This window comes from Trichosurus vulpecula, chromosome 3 (assembly GCF_011100635.1).
Source record: "Trichosurus vulpecula isolate mTriVul1 chromosome 3, mTriVul1.pri, whole genome shotgun sequence".
Taxonomy (NCBI): domain Eukaryota; kingdom Metazoa; phylum Chordata; class Mammalia; order Diprotodontia; family Phalangeridae; genus Trichosurus; species Trichosurus vulpecula.
This window is the reverse complement of record NC_050575.1, coordinates 136,993,023-137,018,633: the sequence shown is the minus strand read 5'-3', so window position 1 is coordinate 137,018,633 and position 25,611 is coordinate 136,993,023. Positions and strand designations below refer to the sequence as shown.

The 25,611-nt window shown below is 38.1% G+C and overlaps 1 protein-coding gene across 1 annotated transcript in view; it reads right to left on the bottom strand.

The window, feature by feature from the left end:
* The window catches only part of SLC7A9 (solute carrier family 7 member 9), a 49,378-nt gene that overhangs the window by 11,650 nt on the left and 12,117 nt on the right, over positions 1-25,611 (bottom strand). Inside the window, exons 7-12 of the mRNA XM_036752012.1 lie at positions 8,192-8,236; positions 6,917-7,040; positions 5,420-5,523; positions 3,607-3,703; positions 2,772-2,921; positions 1,184-1,358 (exon numbers count right to left, since the gene is read on the bottom strand). Of these exons, the coding sequence (XP_036607907.1) occupies positions 1,184-1,358; positions 2,772-2,921; positions 3,607-3,703; positions 5,420-5,523; positions 6,917-7,040; positions 8,192-8,236 (695 nt within the window). The remainder of the gene's footprint in view (positions 1-1,183; positions 1,359-2,771; positions 2,922-3,606; positions 3,704-5,419; positions 5,524-6,916; positions 7,041-8,191; positions 8,237-25,611) is intronic.

The following is a 25,611-nucleotide window of genomic DNA, read 5'->3' as shown; positions in this document are numbered from 1 at the left end:
AATTTATATCCAATGTATTCACAAATATTTTTAAAACTAAATTTTGTAAATTGAACTTGGCTGTGATTCCTCTGCAAGGACTTCTTATCTTATTTTTTGTGACTTTTGCAACTTAGTTTTTTGAAATTAACCTAAGTAGGCTCATTGGAATACTGTATGCATGATGTTTTATCCTATACACAAAAATTCTACACAGAAAATTCAATATATGAAAAATACAAAGTAAACCAAAGCATCTTCTGGGGTACCCATTCTGTAAGGGGTTAGAGCACTACATTGGTTACATTTTCTTTCTTTTTTTTCATAAAGGAAACTTTATCTGGTACATAATTGTTTTGTGTGTTTGCTAAGACTACTATTTTTGAATTATTTCAATTAAATAATATAGCTTTTTCCAAATATTCCCCATATGCCCTTAAGAAGTATGGATACCCTTGTTCTAATCTGTCTGCCTCTCTTTGACCCACTGCTAACCCTGCCCCAGTTGCTACTGAATGCCACCTAAACTATAATTCCTGTTACTTAACTAAGCCTTCCCCATTTTCTCCAGACCTGGCTTTATACCTTAAATTTACAGAAGCTACTTCCCCAACATAATCAGACCTTGGAAGATAGCATTAATCTATACCTCTTTTTTAAAACCATTTAAAAAACTGGTAATAACAATGCCAGGACTTGATATATTAACCTACTTTTCCTATCCATGATTGGGGGTCAGGAACAAATTAAATTAATGAATTCCTAAATGCCATTAGATATTTGATGTTGTAGTTCATTCTTTTTTATATTAAGTGATGAGATATCTGTTACATCCTAGTACCCTCTGAAGTATGACTCTTAGATACAGGGGAATTGTTTAAGTGGTAAGTCATTTTTGGTTACATTTTCAAATAGAAGTGACTATTAATACTTGGCACATTGTCTGGCCATCGAGTAGGTGCTTAGTATAAGTGCTTGCTGATTAACTGCCTCCTAAAGACAGGGATTCAATGATTAGATGGAAAATTTCTTACCTTTTAGTGTGCAGTAGGAGTTTTATTCAATGACAGTGTTAAAATGATCCCTTTTATCTACCAGTTTCAATAAGCAATTGTTTAGTGTAGACAAATAGCTTATACAATTAATTGTGGATAACTATATTTTATCTGCAGGATATTCGCAAGTCTGTTTTGTTTATACTTACTTGAAATCTTCTGTACCCAGCTGAACTTGTAGTGAACAAAAAGTAAATAAAAAAGAAGCCCACTCAGTATAAATAACACACAATATAGATATGGTAACTCTGGTTTGCTGACGATTGGTGCCAATATCAGGTAAATTGAAATACAGGCCATCAAGATGGGAATAAAAATAGGCACCTGTAAAACAAAGCAACAAATTAATATTGGTTATAGTGTTCATTTGTATTCAAACTATATCTTACCTAATAGAAGAGATTACAGAAGTACAAATTTGTAAAGATTCGCATTCAATTTGCATCAAATACCCAAACTCTACTCTGACCTGGTTTCGTTTCTGATGGTTAAGGTTTTGTTCTAGGCTGACATAGTAGCTCTCTAAAATAAAACTCTAGATCTCTTATCAGCAGTTTTTAATCACTTTCATTTTTGTTATTTTTAATTAAGTTTTTTTTTAGTTAACAAAAATGGATTTTTCTCCCTCCCACATCCCTATTCACCACTGGAGGAAAAAAAAAAAAGAACAAAACTCTCCTAATAACTATATACTGTCAAGCAAAATGAATTCACACGTTGACCATGTCCAAAAACTATCTGCCTCAACCTGTACCCTGAGTCCATCACTTCTCTGTCAGGAGGTGGGTACATGCTTCCTAACTAGTCCTCTGGAATCATAGTTGGTTACGGCATTGATCAGAGTTCTTAAGTCTTTCAAAAATAATTCCAACTTCTATAGCACTTTCCTAATAACAACTTTGTCAGGTACTTAGTATATGTATCATCCCCATTTTACTAAGGACGAAATAGGCTTTAAGGGCTGCAATTCGCTTCTGGTCAAATAGCTAGCAAGTATGTGAAGTGGGATTTAAACCCACACTCTGTAACTCTAATTCCAGTGCCGTTTACACTATATATTCTTGTCTCTGTTTCAGATGCTGAACAGTTAGCTAAGATTTGTTAGTACCTAGGTTTAACCGGAAGAGGGGCCCTGCCACTTGAAGATTTTGAACACAACAAGAGAACCCTGGACGCTTGATAGGGGTAGGGATATGCTACTATTTAATTTTCCTGAGGCCTCTGGGAGGCAATCACTTATATGTCACTGAAATGCCATGCCCTAGCAGGATGCTTATCAAAGATTGCTAACATTTCGTACACCGCATAAACTGGAAATACGCTCCATGCATGCTTCAAGCTCGGTAATATTTTATTAAAAGTGTATATACATGAATCAGCTAACCCATTTGCCAGAGAAATCTTATGCCATGAAAAGCTATGTCAGAGGTATTTGTGATGTCTAATCAGATAAGTAAATAAAGAAATCGGTTAGTAAAAGGTAAAAATGACAGTTTGGGGGCCTATGGTATTGAACCAATCAACCAACAAGCACTTGATAAGCCCCTAACAAGCACCAGACACTAGAGATACAAAGCCATCAAGGACCTTCTATTCTGCTCTCTCCCTACACTGTACACGTACCCATAAATAAATGTAAAATACATACAAAACAGAATAAAAAATCAATCAGGAAAGAAAGGAAAGCTAAACCTTGAAGGAAGGGGAAGCCTTTTTTTCTTTTTAAACAGTACCCACCTTGATAGGTCTTTTCTGGTCTTTCTTTGTAAACCTCATCACAATCAGTCCAATTATAGTCAGTCCATAAAAGAACCATGAAGCAAAACTGAAGTAGTTAATTAATGTATTTATATCTCCAGGTATGATGTACAGGATAGTAATGATACCCTAAATAATGAACAGAATGAATTTTGAGGTCACTAGAACACAAACACTGTCCCTGATGTCCCTGAAGAAATAATTCCTTCTATGATGACACAGATTCAAAGAGGTGCTCATGAAAGGACGGGAAGTCTTATACCTTGCAAGTTGCAAAGGCAAACATGAATGCCTATTACTGGCTTCCTTCAAGCTAAGTGGAAACAATTTGACCTATCTATAAGGATTTGGTGTTTCCATGATAGAGAAAAAAAACCAACCTGAAATACCCCACCAACTATTACATTTAACTCCACTTGACTTCTTACTCAAATTCATTTGGCCTTGAGGAAGAGAGAGCTTTATATTGATTAAATCAACAGCATTTGGCTGAGATCACATTCCTTCCTTCTATTTTTTTTGCTTATATAGAATCTATAACTTGTGACCTAGAATTGAAAAAAAAACTCAACTATCTATAATATGGGGTCAGGAGACTTGGGTAAACATGTTGAATGGCTTAATTGACATTGATAAACTATGGCAGGGATATTCAATAAGGCAGAAGAAACTTGGTAAATCATTGAACATTTTTAGTATACGCAGACAACTTCTCCTAGGAATAAAGGAAAGAATGCGGTTTATTTGGAAACCATTGTGATTAACAATAAACATTTTTGTGTCTGAAGGGTTTACTTGAAGAATTTGTACTTACATAAAAGACAATAGCAGGTGCTGGAGTTAGGCGCTTAACACTGATGTAAGAAAGCATCTTTAACATGTGACCTTCCCGTCCTGCCACATAAACCAATCTGACAAAATAAAAATATAACTTGGGTTGCTCAGGAAAGAACTGCACTGGCCCTTGGAAAATGTTTTCATATTTACAGAGCTTGTACACATATAATGTAGCTTCATTAATGAAATAGAATATTGTTGAATTTAGTGGTGGATGGGTTTAGATCTCAATTTCATGACGGTATGGGAGATGAATACTGGAAAATATTGGAAAAGTGAACTTTGTTTTGTAAATGTGATATTAGATGCACCATGGCCCTTGGAAGAAAATGTGGCCTGCATAGTCTGATTCCTCTTTTCTGATAATCATAAAACTACCAAGATGAGCAAATTACTCTAGGGGGGAAGAGTGTGGAGCTTGGGGAATTCAAAAGTTCGCGGATATTCTGTGGTCTCATTTGGTACTTTATGTCAAGCTCTTAGGTAGAAATTCCTTGAAGTGAAAATAGTTACCTTCTAAAAAACATTTCTTACTGATTATTTTGTGGCCCTCTACATATGAAAAGTAGAATTGGATTTATGACCATGTCCTACATGATCCCCCTGCCTTTAATATCTCTTCTTGACTTTGTGCTTCATATGCTAGCAGAGTAATGTTCCCAACGTTCAGTTCTGATCATGCTGTTGTTTGTTGTTTGACCTTTTTTGAAGAGGACCAATGACATCGAGGGTGATATCTTGACTTGCAAGGAAATTGTATTTGAGTGAGGCAGAGTTGCACTAAGTCGTCAGCTGCACTCTCTTCCAGAGTCACTGGAGTCCAGCAGCAAGTCAAAAGTCAGGACAATGGGCAGGGGCCCAGGGTGCCATGGATACCCTTGGTGTCTTCAATGTCTGAACAAGTTCTAAGTGCTTAACAGTGCCTGCTTTAACAGCCTTCATGGCCGCTGGAACAAATTATTCTCATCCACCCGTTCAGCCAGGGGAAGTGCTCAGGGTAGACATTTCCCTAACTCACCAACTGGTCTGAGGCCTGTCAATTTCCCTCAACCTGGTTTAGCCTGTCCGCCAAGAGAGTTTTACTGGCGTCTGGCCACTGCACATGCTGCAGCTTCTTGGATCCACAGGTAAGAACTCTCCTCTTCAAAACCTTTAAATAGTTCTTCATTCTATTCTAAATAAAAATTCAAACTCTTTTTTGCAGCATTTAAGGTTTTCCACAATTTGGTTCAAATCTAACTTTTCTACCCTCATCTGACATTACATTTGTTCACATATTCTTATGTTTTGTTTAAATTGGACTACTTAAATTGATCTCATCCTGTCCTCTCCACATAGTTCCTAATGTTATCCACCTATGTCTAGCCCCACATCTACCCAATCTCCACCTACTGAAAGCCTTCCTTGTCTTCAGGGTCCAGTTCACATACCACTTCCTCCATGAAGCCTTTCTGATCCTCTCTACCTGGACGGGAATTTCTCTCTTCTCGTTCCCACTACCACCACTAAAACCTTCTCAGAATCCTTTTTAATCTCTCCTATGTCCTTAGCATATTATAATTTTCATCATGTTTGCATTCAAGTCTTATCTCCTTTATTAGATTATTAGCCCCTTGAGGTCAGGGACTTTAGTAGTTCATTTTTAATCCTTAACGCAATTCTTTGCATGGAATAGGTGATTAATAAATATTTGTGGAAATGACTTGAATTTTCCCCTTTGAGGAATATTTAATCACAAAGCTAATTTGTTCTGCTCATGCTTTATACAACTAGTTGTCCTGAAACTTTACCTTGCAGCAGTGAAACAGGTGCCATTAGCAGCTCCAATCGTTGAAAATGCTACAAAGAGTGGAACAATCCAGGAAGCTGGATAGAGAACCCGGTCACCGAAAGTCTAGGAGAAGAAAAGAATTTGCTCCAGAGACAGTTAAAATTTATTTGGACAAGGAGACAAACTTGGGCTGACGGGTTTATTTCAGATCTTGGTGGTCTGAAATTAAATCCAGTTCTGTATTTATTGTGTGTGTTTTCTTTATACTTTTAATGGTCAAAGAACCCTTTTCCTTCTAATTCAAGAGTTCTTAACCTTTTTGTGTCATGGACCCTTCAGTGCCCTGGTTAAGCCTCTGAAGTTCTTCTCTGAATAATGCTTTTAGATGTAAAAATTAAACACATGAGATTACAAAGGAATAGAATTATATTGAAACATAGTTATCAAAATATTTAACAGAAACAAATCCATGGACCACAGTTTAAGAACTCCTGTTCTGATTGATAATTTAGACCAGAGGTGTTAAACACAAGACTTAAGGGCAACATGTAGCCCACAATTCTTTTGTGTCCAGAATAAGATTAATAAAATTTAATTGAGAAATAATTAACAAAATAAGTAAAAAATATAATAAAACATAGATAATGTTAATATGAGGTTTTCTAAGTCAAAATGTGATCTTGAGGAATCCTTAGATACAGCTGCTTAGAGACCCTTGTTTCTATATGAGTTTGACACCACTGATTTAGACTTCCTCTCCCTACACTAAGCCACAACCAATGGGTGGGATGGTTATTCCTGATGTTCTGATTCCACAGCAGCTCTGCAATAGGGACATTGGGGGTGTGGGGGTAGGATGGGGGGGTTGTAAGAAATGATGGCTATGCTTGTTGGAGGGGAAACGATCTTTAATGCCTCCATCTCCTGTGAAGAAGGATCTGAGCATCTTTAATGCTTCAAGAGGATTTGTTTTCCCACTATCCCGGTGTTAGGGTTTGTCTCATTCTCAAAGGAGGCACGTATTTCTGATCATAGGATCACAGATTCAGATCTGAAAGACATCTGCAACTAGGTCAGGTTCAATTTCCTGATTTGACAGATGAGGCGACTGAGGCCCAGTGATTTGCCCAGGGTCACACAGGTAGGGACAAATCCAGGATTCCATTACAATTCTTTGACCCCAAAGCCAATGTTTGCCCCTAGTGTATCACCTGATTGCATCAGCTGTTCATCTTTGATTGTAAGTGAGAAGGCCACCCCAACAAAAATGTTGAGGGCAAATTTTTAGTTGGGGTCACCAAATTCTGTTTAGGTACTTATGATAACTAGGCAGTTGAATCTGATCCAAAGCAAAGAGAAGGAAAAGAGATGTCAGAAGTTATGGGAGCACAAGGTAATTAGACGGTATAGCATTCAAGAACTCAGGGTCATTGTGCCTCCAATCACTAACAATAACTCCATTAATAATAATGATAATAAACAATATAGTATCTTGTAAAAATTCTGGATGACTTACCACAGCCACGGCTTGGGACTGTAAGAGTTCTGTAGAAGTCATGACAGTGAAGTATGAAACATTCATCAGAATGTAGCACACAGTTACCAGGGGGATGCCGATAATGATAGCCAAGGGCAAGTTTCTAAGTTTGCAAAAACACGAGAACATAGTATCATTCAAAGCTTTTGGTATTTCTCAAAATATGTGGCATAAATCTTCCTTAATGTTACTTGGCTAATGGACAAAAATCAATACACAGAAACTCAAAATTTAACTCAGTAATGTTATAACTAAAATTACAAAAAGTAATTGAAAAAATCAGTTTTTCAATGGATTCTTGTATTTTAGGTACAAGGTCAACTCACAGACCTTCAAAAGCATAACCCTGCTCTGTGTGTGTGTGTGTGTGTGTGTGTGTGTGTGTGTGCGCGCCGCGCGCATGTGCGCACGCACATGTACACCCAATGTTAAATGACCTACTAAAAATCTGGGGTCCAGAGACGCAGAAACATTTTTTTTCTTTGAAGCAGCTGGGATATTACGGCCTGCATTGTTTCAGCTCCTTTGTCAAATCAGTGGTGTATTATTTGTCAAAGGACTGCTCCAGCATTTCTCAAGACAGTGGATTTGTTACACTTTCGTTAGCAGGGAGGTCAGTGAGCATGCATTTCCAAGTCACAAGAGCCATGAGCAAGGGTTGAGAAAGGGGTACGGGCACATTAGCATTTATATAATAACAGCTAGCATTCATATAGTGCTTTATAATTACTATCTTACTTTATCCTTACAACGACTCTGGGAGGTAGGTGCTTTTATTATCCCCATTTTACAGTTGAGGAAACTGAGGCAAATAGAGGCAAAGTGACTTGTCCATAGTCAGGCAGCTAGAACACAGCTGAGGTTGGCTTTGAACTCATGTCTTCCTGATTCCAAGTCCAGGGCTTTAGCCACTGTGTCATCTAGCTTTCCTACCCATTTGACCCAAATTGAAGGTGAAAGGTTTTGCTAAGATGGTATGGCTGTATAGAAAATAAAGTTTCTTGTTTTGACAAAGCTCCATCTACCACAGCCAGCCCAGACCCTTTTATCCTATAGCCCACCTCTACCCTGCCCCCCACCAAAAGCTCCAAAAGTGCTAGCTAACGAGATGTCTATCTCCCGAAGGAACCAGCATCCAATTAATCTCCAAAGAGGTACAAAGGGACAGGAGAGGGGCCACAAGGGAGTAGCTTTGATGACCCCTGCCACTACATGTGGTCTTTTGTTACTCTGTCTGGGCCCAGAGACACTTACCTGTAGGGATTTTTAAGTTCTTCTGTGACGTAATTGAGTTGATTCCTGGAAAAATAAAAACAGCCACGTCTAGTATATCTGTGGTTTTCCAACAATATTCCACCTGCTTTTGGCAGGAAGACTTCCCTGGTCCTCTTCTCCCCAACACTCTCCCCCTATTTTACTTACATGCGTTGCTAAGTGTCTTCTCTCTGGGATGACCTTTTATTTGTACCATAGGTATCTTATGTGTATAATTTTTGCGTGTTGTCTTCCCATCTTGAATATGAGCTTTTCAGGGGCAGGGCTGGTGTTTTTTGCCTTTCTTTGTACCCTCCCCACCATACTTAGCACAGTGTCTGATACCCAGTAAGAGCTTAATAAATGTGCAGTGCCTGTCTAATTGACAAGAAAGGTCTTTCCTACTCCTGTCCTTCTCCTCATACAAGAGTGGACTGCCCAAGCCATGTGAGCTTAATGATACACATCAAGTACACTTAGGTAAGACTCCATAGTTCACCACTGTCTTCACCACTGTAAGGTAGGTGCTATTATTACCCCCAAGTTACAGATGAGGAAACTGAGGCAAACAGAAGGTTAAGTAACTTGCCTAGCATCACACAGCTGGTAAATGTCTGAAGCCAAATTTGAACTTTTGAACCCAGGCCTGGCACTCTCTCTGCTGCACTACCTAGTTGACCCTAATATAGGCATTTGAATTTCAGTTATGTAGTTTTGGGAAACAAATGGAAGAAGTAAGGATGTAACCATGTAGAGGTTTTAAGAAAACAAGTTTCCATAACAACAAAGGTAACACAGAAACTTGCTGCAGCCAAAAATCATCTCCAAGGACAGAGTAGGGCCCTAACTGACATTCCAATTAGCAGAGAGTTGAATTTCCATTATTCCCTAGCCAGGGGATTACAGGTACACTATAAATATTTAAGAGTTGAAATAGAAAGAGATAAAATACTAGCTGATCTGCTAAAGTATCTGGAAGGCAGGGACTACTTCACTCATATAGACTTCTGGAAGTAACTCTAGGGTAGTGTCTGGCCAACAGAGAGCCAAGGCTTCCAGGCATCCTCATAATAGAGTTCTTTGATAATAGAGTTCTCTGTCTCTCTCCAGTTTACCTATCACACAGCATGGAAAATAATCTTCCTAAGGGACAGGTCTGACCATTTTACCCTCATACTCAAAAACTTTCATTGGCTCCCTAATGACTGTAGGAGAAAATACAAACTCAGTAGTTAAATATTCAAGGTCCTCCACAATCTGGTGCCAACCTTTCTTTGTTTTTTTTTAATTCAGTTTTACTTTTAAGTCCTCATTGTCTCCTTCACCTCCCATCTACCTGCCCACTCTCAGTTGGGAAAGCAAGAAAATCAAAACCTGTTATGTACTTGTATAGTAAATCAAAACAAATTCGCACATTAGCCATCTCCAAAAAAGTCTGTCTCAATCTACACTTTGAATCCATCACCTCTCTATCTGGAGGTAGGTAGCAAGTTTCATCAAGGAATTGTGGTTAGTCATTGTGTTGATTAGAGTACCTAAGTCTTTTTTTGCCTTTTTAATTTTTTTTGGAATTTATTTTTTTCCAGTTTTTATTTAATATTTTTAGTTTTCAGCATTAATTTTTGCAAGAGTTTGAACTACAAATTTTCTCCACATTTCTACCCTCCCCCCCCCACTCCAAGATGGCATATATTCTGATTGTGCCATTCCCCAGTAAACCCTCCCTTCTGTCACCCCACTCCCCTCCCATCCCCCTTTTCCTTACTTTCCTGTAGGGCAAGATAGATTTTTATGCCCCATTGCCTGTATATCTTATTTCCTAGTTGCATACCAAAACTTTTTTTTTGAACATCTGCTTTTAAAACTTGGAGTTCCAAATTCTCTTTCCTCTTCCCTCCCCACCCACCCTCCCTAAGAAGGCAAGCAATTCAACATAGGCCACATGTGTATCATTATGTAAAACCCTTCCACGATACTCATGTTGTGAAAGACCAACTATATTTTGCTCCTTCCTAACCTATCCCCTTTTATCCAATTTTCTCCCTTGACCGTATCCCTTTTCAAAAGTGTTTACTTTTGATTACCTCCTCCCCCCGTCTATCATCCCCCCTTTTTTAACTCCTTCCTCCTTCTTTCCTGTGGGGTAAGAAACCCAATTGAGTGTGTATGTTATTCCCTCCTCAGGTCAAATCTGATGAAAGCAAGATTCACTCATTCCCCCTCACTTGCCCTCTCTTCCCTCCAAACAGAACTGCTTTTTCTTGCCACTTTTATGCGAGATAATTTACCCCATTCTATCTCTCCCTTTCTCCCTCCCTCAATATATTCCTCTCTCATCCCTTAATTTGATTTTTTTTAGATATCTTCCCTTCATATTCAACTCACCCTGTGCCCTCTGTCTATACATATATGTGTGTGTGTATATATATATATATGTGTATATATATATGTATGTATGTATGTATGTATGTATGTATATTCCCTTCAGCTACACTAGTACTGAGGTCTCATGAACTATACACATCATCTTTCCATGCAGGAATGTAAACAAAAGAGTTCAACTTTAGTAAGTCCCTTATGATTTCTCTTTCTTGTTTACCTTTTCATGCTTCTCTTGATTCTTGTGTTTGAATGTCAAATTTTCTATTCAGCTCTGGTCTCTTCACTGAGAAAGCTTGAAAGTCCTCTATTTTATTGAAAATCCATATTTTGCTTTGGAGCATGATACTCAGTTTTGCTGGGTAGGTGATTCTTGGCTTTAATCCTAGCTCCACTGACCTCCAGAATATCATATTCCAAGTCCTTTGATCCCTTAATGTAGAAGCTGCTAGATCTTGTGTTATCCTGATTGTGTTTCCATAATACTTAAATTGTTTCTTTCTGGCTGCTTGCAGTATTTTCTCCTTGATCTGGGAGCTCTGAAATTTGGCAACAATATTCCTAGGAGTTTTCTTTTTGGGATCTTTTTCAAGAGGCAACATGTGGATTCTTTCAATTTTTATTTTACCCTCTGCTTCTAGAATATCAGGGCAGTTTTCCTTGAAAGATGATATCTAGGCTCTTTTTTTTTGATCATGGCTTTCAGGTAGTCCAATAATTTTTAAATCATCTCTCCTGGATCTATTTTCCAGGTCAGTGGTTTTTCCAATGAGATATTTCACATTGTCTTCCATTTTTTCATTTCTTTGGTTCTGTTTTATAATATCTTGATTTCTCATCAAGTCACTATCTTCCACTTGCTCCAATCTCATTTTTAAAGTAGTATTTTCTTCAGTGGTCTTTTGGACCTCCTTTTCCATTTGGCTAATTCTGCCTTTCAAGGCATTCTTCTCCTCATTGGCTTTTTGGAGCTCTTTTGCCATTTGAGTTAGTCTATTTTTTAAGGTGTTATTTTCTTCAGTATTTTTTTGGGTCACCTTTAGCAAGTCATTGACTTGTTTTTTCATGGTTTTCTTGCATCACTCATTTCTCTTCCCAATTTTTCCTCTACTTCTCTAACTTGCTTTTCCAAATCCTTTTTGAGCTCTTCCATGGCCTGAGACCAATTAATATTTTTTTTGGAGGTTTTTGATGTAGGCTCTTTGACTTTGTTGACTTCTTCTGGCTGTATGTTTTGGTCTTCTTTGTCACCAAAGAAAGATTCCAAAGTCTGAGTCTGAATCTGAGTCCATTTTCGCTGCCTGGCCATGTTGCCAACCAACTTACTTGACCCTTGAGTTTTTTGTTGGAGTATGACTGCTTGTAGAGTAGACAGTACTTTGTCCCAAGCTTGAGGGGCTGCGCTGTTGTTTTCAGAGCTATTTCTACATAGCAAGCTCTGCCACACCAGTGCTCCTCCTCCCCCAAAGTGGACAACCCAGACCATGACTCAGATCTTAAGCAGGCTTTGCCTTCCAGCTCTGATCTGCCACTTAATTCCTCTCACCAGGTGGGCCTGGGGCTGGAAGCAATTGCAGCTGTACTTCTGTAGCTGCACCACCTCCACCACCCCCAGGGTGGTGGCCGAACCCCGCAGTTTTTTCCCACTAATCTTCTCTGTTGTCTTTGGTGTTTGTGGGTTGAGAAGTCTGGTAACTGCCACAGCTCACTGATTCAGGGCACCAGGGCCTGTTCCGCCTGGCTCCTGGTCTGGTTGGTCCTTGCGAGTCCCATGCTGGGCTCTGCTCCACTTTGCTCCCAGATCCGTGTGATAGACCCTTCCCAGCAACCATCCAGGCTGTCCTGGGCTGGAGCCCTGCTTCCCTCTGTTATTTCGTGGGTTCTGCAGCTCTACAATTTGTTAAGAGCCATTTTTTAAGGTTTTTGGAGGGACCTGGCGGGGAGCTCACGCAAGTCCCTGCTTTCCAGCTGCCATCTTGGCTCCGCCAGTGCCCAAGTCTTTCAAAGTTATTTGTCTTAACAACATCATTGTCACTGTATAAATTGTTCTCCTGGGTCTGTTCACTTTCATTTTGCATCAGTTCATACAAGTCTTCCCAACTTTTTCTGAAACCACCCCATTCATCATTTCCTATAGGACAAGAGTATTCCATTATATTCAAACACCATAATGTGTTTATCTATTCACCAACTGATGGGTACTTTCTTAGTTTCCAATTCTTTGCTGCCATAAAAACACTTGCTATATGGGTCCTTTTCCTCTTTTTTTAAACCTCTTTTTGGTATAGACCTGATAGCAGCATCAACGGGCCAAAAAATATTCACAGTTTAATAGCTTTTTGGACATAGTTCCAAATTGATTTACAGAATGGCTGGACAAGTTCACAGTTTCACCAGCAGTGCATTAATGTACCTGTTTTCACATGGCTCTCCCAACATTTGTAATTTCCCTTTTTTGTAAACTTAGTCCATCTGATGGGTGTGAGATGATACCTTAGAATTGTTTTAATGTGCATTTCTCTAGTTATCAGTGATTTATAGCATTTTTTTCCATATGCATACCGATATCTTGAATTTTATCTTCTGAAAATTGCCTATTTATATTTTTGGATGATTTATCAATTGGGGAATAGCTCTTATTTCTATAAATTTGAATCAGTTCCCTATATATCTTGGAAATAAGACTTTAATTAAAGAAGTTTGCTACAAGGATTTTTGCCCCATTTACCTGATTCTCTTCTCATTTTAGTTGCATTTTTTGTTTCTGCATAAACGTTTTAATTTTATGTAATCAAAGCTGACGTTTAACCTTCTGTGAACCTCCTTTATCTCTTGTTTGGTCAGAAATTCTTCCCTTATCCATAGATATGACATGTAATTTCTTGCATGCTACTCTAAGTTGTTTATGATGTCACACTTTCTGTCTACATTGTATACCCATTTAGAGCTTGTCTCAGTGTACAGTATAAGATGTTGGTCTGTAACTAGTCTCTTCCAGATTGCTTTCAGTGTTCCTAATAATTACTATCAAATAGCGATTTCTTGCCTCAATAACTGGGATCTTTGGATTTATCAAACACTAGGCTACATACACATTTACTTCTACATATTTTGTACCCAATCTGTTCCATTGATTAACTTCTGTATTTCTCACCCAGTACTAAATTATTTTGATGATTACAGCTTTGTAGTACAGCTTGAGATCTTGTACTGCCGAGTCACTTTCCTTCCCACTTTTTTTTTTCATTAATTCCCTTGGTATGTTTGACCTTTTGTGCCTCCAAATGCATTTTTTTATTGTTTTTCTAGTTCTACAAAGCAATACTTTGGCAGTTTGATTGTTATGGCACTGAACAAATAAATTAACTAGGATTAGTATTGTCATTTTTATTATATTGGCTCAGCCAATTAGCTCTGTCTTTATTTGTATAAAGAATGTTTTATAACTGTATCCATATAGTTCCTGTGTGTCTTGGCAGGTAGACTTTCAAGTATTTTATATTTCTCAAGCTATTTTAAATAGAATTTCTCTTTCTCCTGCTGCTGGATTTTGTTAGTAATATTTGGAAATGCTGATGTTTTGTGTGGGCTTATTTTATATCCTGCAGCTCTGCCAAAGTTACTAATTATTTCAATTAGTTTTTAGTTGACCCTAGGATTCTTTAAGTAAACCTTCAATCATCTGCAATAAGTGATATTTTGTTTTTTCTTTTTATGCTTATTCCCTCTATTTTTCTTATCCTAATGCTTTAGCTTACATTTCTAGCACTACATTAAATAGTAATAGTCTTAATGAAGATACTTTCATTACTCTTAATCTTATTGAAAAATCTTTACGTTGAAAATAATGCTGGTTCTTGGTTTTAGATAGATAGTACTTATATTAGTAAAAACTCAATTTATCCTATGCTTTTTAGTGGTTTTAACAGGAACAGGTATTATCTTGTCAAAAATCTTTTCTGCATCTACTGATATAGCCGTATGGTTTTTGTTGTTCCAGTTGCTAAAGTGGTCAATTATGATTGTAGATTTTCTCCATTTCTGTCAAAAATCCAGTCTGGTTATAGATTATAATCTTTGTGATATGTTGCTGTAGTCTCCTTGCTAATATTTTATTTAAAATTTTCACATCAATATTCATTAGGGATATTGGTCTGCATTTCAACTCTCTCTGGCTTAGGAATCAAGACTATATTTGTATCATGAAAGGAATTTGGCAGGACCACATCTTTTATTATTTTTTTTCAGTTTACGTAGTATTGGAATTAATTGTTCATTAAATGTTTGGTAGAATTCACTTATAGGGGCAGCTAGGTGGCACAGTGAGTAGAGCATGGGCCCTGAAGTCAGGAGGCCTTAACTCAAATCTGACCTCAGACACTTGACACACTTACTAGCTGTGTGACCTTGGGCAAGTCACTTAACCCCAATTGCCCTACCTTCCCCCTCACCCCCCCAAAAAAAGAAAAGAAAAAGAATTCACTTATAAAATCCATCTGGTTCTGGGGTCTTGTTTGTTTCCTTTGGGAATTTATTTATGATTTGTTCAATTTCTTTTTCTGTGATAGGGTTATTTAAATGTTCTATTTCTTGATCTGTTAATTTAGGCAATTTATATTTTTATAAATATTCATCTATTTCATTTAGATTGTTAGTTTTATTGGCATAAAATTAGGTGAAATAATTCCCAATAGTTTATTTTATTTCTTCTTCATTGATTGTAATCTGGTAATTCTGTTTTCTTCTTTCTTTTTTTCTTTTAAATAAAGTTGGTTAAGGACATATCTGCTTTACTATTTTTTAAAATGAAACATATTCTAGTTGTACTTATTAATCAATAGGGTTGTTTTGCTTTCAATTTTGTTAATGTCTTCTTTAATTTTCAGTATTTCTATCTTTGTTTTTAATTTGAGGGCTAAATTTGTTACTTTTCTAGTTTTATTTAGGTGTATGCCCAATTTCTTGAGCTGGCATTTCTGTTTTATTGATGAAAGTGTTTAGATATATAAGCTTTCCTCTAAGTACTACTTTGGTAACATCCCCCCCCAAAAACAATTTTTTTGGTGTTATTTCATTGTTGTCATTATTTTTAGTTAAATTAATTGATTTTTTCTAGGGTTTTAAATTTTTGCTTCAAAGGCCCTTTGTTGACTTTAATTTTGTTGCATTATGGTTTTGAAAGGTGTGTTTAATATTTCTACTTTTCTGTATTTGTGAGGTTTTTATGTCCTAGTACATGGTCAATTTTTTGAAGATGCCATTCACAGCTGAGAAATATGCATACTCCTTTCTGTTCCCATTCAATATTCTCCCAAGGTTTATAATATCTAGCGTTTCTAAAATTCTAGTTAGGTCATTCATTTCTTTTTTGTTTACTATTTTAATTAGATTTATCTAGGTCTGAGAGAGAGAGAAATTGAGGTCTCCCACTAATAGTGTTTTACTGTCTATTTCTCCCTAAAACATATAAATTTTCCTTTAAGAATTTAGATGACATGCCTTTTGCATATATGTTTAGTAATAATAATAAATCATTTTCCATGTGCCCTTTCAGCAAAACATGATTACCTTGCTTATCTCTTTTAATTAGATCTAATTTTGCTGTTGCTTGCTTTGAGATTATGATTGCTACTCCTGCCTTTTTTACTTCAGCTGAAGCATCAAGGATTCTGTTGTAGCACTTTTCATTAATTCCATGTATATCTTTCTGTCCCAAGTGTGTTTCTTGTAAATAACATATTGTCAAATTCTGGTTTCTAATCCTTTCTGCTACCTTCTTCCATTTTATCAGTATGTCCCTTTCATACTCACAATTATTTCTGATTGTGTATTTCCTTCAATCCTATTCTTTTGCAAATCCCTCTCTTTGTTTCCTGTCCCCTCTTTAAGAGTTTGTTTTGCTTATAACTAATTCCTTCCTTAGTTTATCCTCCCTCTTAATTCTCCCTTTCTCTTAAACCCTTTCATTCCTGTTTCTCTGTTGACTGTAATGTATTTCTGTACCCAACTGTTTGTGTATAGTCTTCCCTTCTTTGACTAATTCAAGTGGGAGTGAGGTTCAGTATCAACCACTCCCCCTCATCCCTTCCTCCTTGTTGCATAGACTTCTACTTCTGTACTTCAATTATGTGAGATAATTTGCTCTATCCTTTCTCTCCCTTCCTGTAAGGTCAATGGGGAATAAAATCTTCCCTACCCATCAGTAAGTCTCATGTGGAGCTCATTAAGGGAAGTTTGCTTGCTTGTAGAAAGGCTTACACACTTTTTTGTTAATTTCTAATTAGGCACTGAGTCAGGAGGGTTCTAGCTCTGAGCCTATTAGCTGAGAGTATATATTCTGAGAGGTGAACTTTTTGCCTTGGGAGGCTCACTTAGAAGAAGGATCTTGTGATTCCCTGGTCAAGACTCTAAGTGACCATACGTTCAGAGCTCCCAGATGGTTCAGAGGTAAAGGCTCTCTTGATCTAGTGGTGAATGTGAAGTATATCTAGCAGTATTGTTTTGATTTAGGCAGTAGGGCTCTGTCAGTCTTTATTTCTCTTCTCTGTATGTCCTCTGTTTGTATTTTACGTGATTAAAGAAGATCGCTGACCCCTGAAACAGCTGTCTTTCCTTCATAAAGCTGATAAAAGAACCTGCACCAGCAGCCCTCCTGGGTATGCCAGTGTGGTTGCTGTTACACTTCCTTTCCCCTAGTGTATTTCTCTCCCCTTCCCTTCCTATCCTTCTGTTAAGATCATCAAAGTGTAACAGAACCACTCCTAGGCCCTCTAATTAGATTTCCTCTATGACCACTGATGATGATAGAATCTAAAAAATACACGCATATCATCTTCTCATATTAGAAGGTAACCAGTTTATCCTTGTTTATTCCCTTATAATTATTTGCTCATGTTTACCTTTTTATATTTCTCTACTTGATTTCTAAAATAATTTTTAGCTCTTTATCTTTTCCACAAATTCTGCTTGGACTTTTGCTCCAAATTCTACTTTCCTTTGGGGCTTTGCTTATAATTGTTTTTGAGTGATCTTCTGGGTTTGTGTCTGAGCTTCCCTGGTACAATAATAAGTCTTCATGGTGAGGTTCTTTTGTTTTGTTTTATTTTCTCATTATTCAAGTGTACATTCTGACTTTGAACTTTATGTTAAAGCCAGGCTCTGTGCATTTCTGGGGAGAATGTCTGAATTGAGCTTTTGTTCTCTTAGCTCCTTCTGCTGCTTTCTTAGGGTATTGAGTGTATATTCCAGGATCTCAAGGACATCTCAGGCTGGGGGATCTGCAAATTTTCAGAGTTCCAAAAACGATGTGATCTGGGCAGAGAAGTCTGTTCACTGTCCTTCACTTTGAAGTTTGCAAGTTCCTGACACAGGTTTGGGTCCAAGTAACATGCCTGTGGACTTGCCTGTAGTTGAAAGATCCAGTAGACTATTGCTGGACACAGCCACTATCTACCAGCTGGGAAGCTCTGCAGTTTCAGAGTGACACAACTGCAGACTCCCTTTGGTCTCAGGTTATTACCTGTATAGGTTTCAGACTGGACTAAAGGATTGAAGGGAGTCTCCATTCAGCTCCCTGGGGCTAAGCTGTACAGCTGTAGCTTGCTTGTGGTCTTGTTCCTTGCTTAGAACACAGGCTAGTGCCCCTGGACATTCCTCTTGGCTACTCTTGGCCCAAGATACTGCCTTAATCCTCTTTGGATCTATAGCCCAGAACTGGGTATTGAGTGATAAAGTCATCAGCACCCATTTCCACATGCTAAATTAATTTAGAGAGCTCCTTGGACTTCTTTCTGCTCCAGCACTTCTTGCCTCAGTGGCCAGCACTGGTCCACTTTCAGTCCCTGAGCACTGGAATGCTCAGCTAGGAGTCCTTTGGCCACATTTCATCCTTTGTGTCTGCAGACCTCTCTAGCTGCCTCTCTGTACTGACTTGGACTGGAAAAATGATTCATTGGGACTTTTTCTTGAATTTCCTGATGAGGATTTGATTTAGTGTGTTTTTGAGATCTCTGTGGGAAGCATTATGAAAGGGGAAACTGGGCTGTACTTCTTCCTGCTACTCCCCATCTTCCATCTGGTATTCAACCAACCCTTCCAGCCTTTTCCACATTATTACCCTCCGTAGACTATGCAGTCCAGTCAAACTGGCCTTCTTCCATTCTCTGAACTTGAATTTCCATTTTTTGTCATCATCATTGTTGTTTAGTCCTTTCAGTTGTATTTGACTCTTCATGACCCTATTTGGGGTTTTCTTGGCAAAGAATCTAGAGCTGTTTGCCATTGCCTTCTCCAGCTCATTTTACATATGAGAAAACTGAGGCAAAAAGTGTTAAGTGACTTACCCAGGGTCATAGAGCTAGTCAGTGTCTGAGGCCAGATTTGAACTCAGGAAAATGATTCTTCCTGACTCCAGCCTGGCACTCTATCCACTGTGCCTCCTAGCTGCCCCAAAACTTTTATTTCTATGTGACACTTTATTCACTCAGGTTATTCCCCATCCTTTGAATATTCTCCTTTCACATCTATGCCTATTAGAATCTTTAAGTTCCTTTAGTGCTCATTTTGGGGGCCAAGTCATCCACCAAGCAAGCCTTCCTTGAAATCCCCAAGAGGCTAGTCTCCCTTCCTCCTCAAATTACCTTGTATTATACTTATCTGTGTACATGCTATATCCCTCTCAATAGAGTTTAAGATCCTTGAGTTCATTAAATTCCCAGTGCCTAGGTGCTTAATAAATATTTGCTAAGTTAAAATGAAATAAATTAGATTTCTGGAATTTTCTCCAATCTCTTGATCTCTCAAATATCACCAAAAACAGTAATTATGCACCAAAGATAAAGCAACTTCAGCTGTCTCCATGGTCCAGTACACCCAGGATCCAAAAGAAGGTTAAAAAAAAAAACCAAACCCAAGACCTGATGCTCACTGACCCTAAGCTCACTTAGCACCCTTCCCCCACCTCCCATGATATTGACAACAAGGCTGCACTAGCAAATCCAAGGACAGGGTGTAGGTTTACATAAAAACCCACTCCTACAACTCAGGCCCTCTTTCTCTCTTTGCAGTGCCGGGAGATTCAGGCTCCATGCTGTAGAAGTTTGTTCAGTCCTCAATAGCCAGCTTGGCCACAGCCCTTCAGGAACAAAAGTTTGATGAGGGCTGCAACCCAGAGACACCAGTACTACAATGCTATGAATTAGGGTTAGAGTTATACTGGGCAAAACAGGCTCTACACAGCTGACGTCAGGCTAGAGAAAGGAGCAACAGAGGGAGTAAGACAGGTCACCAGGATAAGTTACTACGCATGTGGTAGGGCTTTATAACACTCTAAAAGGCTGAGGAAAAGAGCAAAGCATCCAGCTGGGGCTAGTTCTGTCCTCACTAAAATCATTTGGGGCAGAGACTTAGGCTGTTGAACTGGGAATCACCCAGTATAGGAGGAAGCTGAGATGCTTTGAGAATCCAGTCCACAGGTAAACCACCATCAGAAGGGAAGGAGTCAGGAAGCGATTGATAAGGAAAATAAGGCGGGAAAAGATTGAAATTACTAAAGATTTTAGGAAGAAGAAAACTTTAAGACTTTGAACATAAACAGATAAACCAATAGGAAAAAAACAGTAACAATAGAAGGAAATGTAGCCTCCAGATCTAGTGAGTTCAGATATCTATGTATAAATACTACAAAATAAAAGAAAATTATCCAATACTTGATGAGAAAAAGGACACTGTGGAATTTTAGGAAAACATGGAAGCACAACACATTGTTCCTGAGTGGTTTAAAAGAGAAGTGAGAATTATAAGAGCAGAATTTATGTCCTGCACAGCAAAAATAAAGAAAAAACTGAATCTGTCAGGGCAAACTTCACCAAAGAAACAAAAGAGAATACAATAGATTGGAATTGAGTAATGTATTTCTGGAGCTCTGGATGTAGCCCAGTGTGACTAATCCTGCAAATCTTAGATTAACCATACAGGACAAAACATGGACATTCAATAATAAAGAAGAGTTTGAAACATTTTTAGAAAGAAAACCAGAACTGAAGAGATTATTTGCCTCTTGAACACTCCAAACAACAAAAATTCAGGAAGAGTGAATAAACCCAGCAGGCAAGGACAGCAACAGAAACAGTTAAACAGAGCAACCATTAAGAGGCATCTTTCTAAACGTACACAGAGACAGTGGTGAAGGTGGAAATCTGGCAGAGGAAACAGTGAAGAGGCAGGCCGGGACTGAAGTTGGTGACAATGCTTTTTTTGGGAAGAACTACATTACAACATGAGAGGGTACATGAAAGGGATGTGAACAGGACGAGAGGAGTGAGTAATGCACTGGGGTCAAACCAAAGGCTGACAATGAAGGGGGATGACATTTATGGTCTCAGAAAGAGAAGAGCTTACCAGGGAGTGGGTGAGGAGGGGAAAAGATTGAAAAAGGGAGGAAAGGAAGGAGTCCTTTTTTTTGGAGGAGGGAGGGTGTTCTACTCATGAATGCTTCTATGAATGAAAGGAGATGGTTGGTGTAGAGAGAGAAGGGCCTTACAGAGGATACGATCTGTGGTACTTGGTGCTTGAGACGTCTATTTGTCCAGGGAGGTGGGGAACTGGAACTCCTGGAGGCAATCAGCACCAGGAGAAGTGAGGAACAGGAGAAGAGGGATAAAGGAAGGAGCTTTCCAGACAAAATTCTAAATTTCTAAAAAAAAAAAGGGTCAATGAAACTGGATATAGATTAATGGAGAGCTACATAATCAGAGACTTGGTGGGGCAGGTGCCCTAACATGGAGCTGTGTGTTCTCTGACACTTGCAATAATTGGCATTGTTCAAGAAGCGAGGAACCATGGAAAAGAGGAATTCATGGGGTGAACCCTATGAAGAAGTAATAGAAATTGCATAGAGGAAAGAGGCTGGAATGGATCCTTTGAAAATTTTGATTATATGAAGAATACAGAGAAAAGAGAGACACCAGATAATTACAGGGGTCATGAGTCAGAGAATGAATGTCTAGAGTAAACAGAAAGAGATGATGGATAATAAATAGAGTGAGAGAAATACTTTTTGGAAAGGGGTGCAAAAATGAAATTTTAAAAACTAATGAGCAGGACAAGCTAAAGAGGAGGAAAAGGAAGGGAGAATCTACTTGATAAAGAGGAAAAGAAGGGGAAGAAATATATAACCAGATGAAAGCAGGAGAGAAAAAGGAACTAGTAAACAAAACCCTAAAGGAAATAGAGTATCAAATAAGAAGAGGGAACCAGGAGGGAGGGGAAGAGAGCCAGTGGGAACGTTTCCACCTTAAAAAGAAACATAATACCAGCAGAAGAGGAAACTTGAAACTGAAAAACTCCTGTACAGACAAAGGAAGTGGTCAAATGGAAAAAGAATCTTTGTATCAAATTTGTATCAAATTGCTCTGATAATGGTTTGGTATCTAAATATATAAGCTATATATATATGTAACATGAACACATATATGACCAATAGCCAATAGGATATGCATGAACTGTTCTCAAAAGAAGAACTGCCAAGTTTGAAAATAAAGTGATTATAATGTTCACACCCTTTGAACCAGACTTCATTACTGGGCTAATGGTTCCTAAGGGAACCATTGATGAGGGAAAAGTCCTCATATACTCCAAAATATTTTATGGCAGCACTTTTTGTGATAGCAAAGAATTGGAAACAAAGTAGATGCTCATCACTTAGGGAATGGTTAAACAAATTGTGGTACATAAATAAAATGGAATACTACTGTGCTGTAGGAAATGATGTGTATGATGAATTAAGAGAAGCATGGAAAGATCTATATGAACTGATGCATAGTGAAATAAGTAGAACTAAAAAAAATAATACACAGTAACTATAATAATGTAAATGGAAAAATGACACACCAAAAAAAAATCAAAAGTAATTGTAACAAAATTGTAAGGATGAGTGGGACTCAAATGGAGAGATGTGAGAAGACACCCTCAAACCTCTCCTTTGAGAAAGTGGGAGGTCCGCAGGCGTTACACATTGCATATGTTTTCATGCTTTTTCAATATATCAGTCACTTGTGCTGAATTTTTTCCTCTCCAAAAAAAAGTAATATTTGTCATACGAGATGGCTCTCTGGGAAGGAGGGGGGAGGGATACATGAGATTCTATGGTGATATAAGAAAAAGAAAAATCTCAATTAAAACTTATTTTAAAATGAAAGACATTAACCTGTAAGCTCATGCCTACTCACCCTAATGACCAAGATTTGCAAGATGTACCTTACTATTCTTTTTCCTCATTTCCATGGCTAGATGTATCACCTGAACAGGCCAATGTGAGTCTGAAATCAGGTTTTTTTCAACTCAAAGTCAAATCACAGATCTATGGAATCTTACATCTGGAAGGAATTTCTTCATTTTACAGGTAAGGAAACAGAGGCCCAGAGAGAGGAAAGGATTTGCTAAAGAGCACTCAGCTCCTGAAAAGTTTGACCTAGGACCTGCATCTCCTGGCTCCTGGTCCAGGACCTTTTCCACTACATGAGGTTGTCATCTCCCTTGTGATGCTCTTCCAGGCCATCACCTCTTTTCTTGCTTTACTTTCTTTCCTTCTCAATCTTGACCTTGTAGTTAAGTAATGCAATGTTGCACTGTCCTCTAGTATCCAAAGCTTTGCATCTCTGTCCCAATAACACTTGTGACTTGCTAAATCTCAACTGTCCCACTATCTCCTCCCTCCACTACTCTTCTACTGGAGGACATCACCCAACTGTGATGACTTGGATCCACTACAAATTCATGTTCTCTAATATCAACTGAATCCTCATGGAAATAATGCAATCCTTTTACTCCCCTCTAACTGATTTTCTACGCCCTCCCCACTGCAGCTGTTCTAAATCGTTTCTTCTCTCCTCAGACCTCTCACATCACCTTTCAGCAGAGGATTTCTTCTCATGTTTTATGGAGAAAATTTAAGTCATTTATTTTGAGCTCCTTTTTCTCCCCTGCTCTATATCTCAAAACCTTTTGACATCATCCCTTATTCTCTGCTTTATTCTTTCTCCCCGAGAAGCTCAATCCCTCTAATGGTCCCCTTGGTCCTACCCCTTTCTGAATCTCCAGAGAGAATGCATATCAAGATCATCTCTTCTCTCTGTCTCTGTCTGTCTCTCTCTCTCTCTCTTTCATCTTCAGTTTCTCGCTATTTACTAGTTCATTCCCTGTTACTTACAAATACACCTGTCTCCCCTACCCTTAAAAAAAACTCACTTGACGCTATTATCCTCCCAAGTTAAGATCCTTCACCACTTCTCCCTTTCTTTTCTGAACTAGAAAAAGCCATCTATTCTTATTGCCCCTACTCCTCCTCTTTCTTACTTTTCAACCTTTTGAAGTCTGGTTTCCAATTTCATAACTCAACTAAAACTGCCCTGTCAGAGATTCCAATGATTTCTTTTCTTTCCCCCGATGATTTCTTAATTGCTGAATCTTGTGGCCTCTTCTCAGTCCTTAACTTTTTTTAGCCTCTCTACAGCGCTAAACACTATGGATCCCTTTCTCCTCCTATAAACTCTTTTTTCAGTTTTCATGACATTTCTCTCTCTTAGTTCTCATTCTCCTTTGTGACATAAACATTTGTAGGATACACCTAATTTTAGGTGTACCACAAGGTTCTGTACTGGGTTCTTTTCTCTCTGTTCTCTCTTGGTGACCACATCTGCTTCTCCGGGTTTAACTTAAATGTTGTCTCTATGCAGATAACTCCCAGATCTATATATCCAGGCCTCATCACTCTCCACTCTTACATCACCCACTACCTATTGATAATTCAAATGGTATGTCCTGGAGACGTCTAAAATTCAACTTGCCCCAAACATAACTTACTATCTTTTCTCCAGAACTCACTTCTCTTCCCATCTTCTCTATTTCTGTGAAAAACACTGTTTTTCTTTAAAAAAAACCCCACATTATTTATTTTTAACATTTTTTTTAAATTTTGATTTAATATTTTATTTTTCCCCAATTACATGTAAAAACAATTTTAACATTTTTTTCAAATTTTGAGTTCCAAATTCTTTTCCTCGCTTTCCCTCTTATTAAGAAAGCAGGCAATTTGATAGATCTGTAGTCATGCAAAACCTATTTCCATGTAAGTCATATGGTAAGTCATATTCAACTCTGCCATCTTTTCATAACCTCAGTTTGAAAGTTTTGCTCTTAACACCTCACTCTTGCTGGCTGCCCCTCAATTTCAGTCAGTTGTCATGTCTTGTTGACTTTACCTCCACGACATCTCTTTCATCCATTCCATTCTCTCCACTCACACAAGCTCTGGTCCTTTATCACCTCTTTCCTGGACTACTGCAACAGCCTTGTAATTAGTCTCCCTGCTTCCACTTCCTCCCCTCTCCAATCCATCAACCACAAGGCTGCCAAAGTGATATTCCTAATCAATAGGTCTAAGCATCACTTTCTTGCTTAGAAAAAAAAATTCTTTTTCTTTCTTTTTCTTTCATTTTTTTTAAGCATTTAAATACCTTCACAACCTGGCTCGTACTCACCTTTCCAGACTTATTATATATTATTGCCCTTAATACACTCTTTAGTTCAGTTGTATTCACATAGGACATGACCCATCTCCATGATGGAAGGTACTCCTTCTTCCCCTCAGGTTCCTAGAACCCCTGGCCTTCTCCAGAGCTCAGTTCAAGAGTTATACAAAGGCCTTCCCTATCTCCCTAAACTGCTAGGTACCTTCTCAGAATTAATTTGTACTTATTTTGTACATGTTTATATGTGAAATGTTGTTACACCAGGATATATATGTTTCTTGAGGGCAGGGAATGTTTTAATTTTGGTTGTATCCCTAATGCTTAGTACATAGAACATACTAATAGATACTTGTTGGTTTAATGACATGCTCAAAGAAAGACTTCTTTCTTTGCACTAAACAGTGCGGAAACAAAAAGGTATCATTGGAAGTCCTCATATACACAGTTTCAATAAAATGATGACAGAGAAATCAGAGAACATGGAATGTAATTAGCTGGTTAGTCAATTCTGTT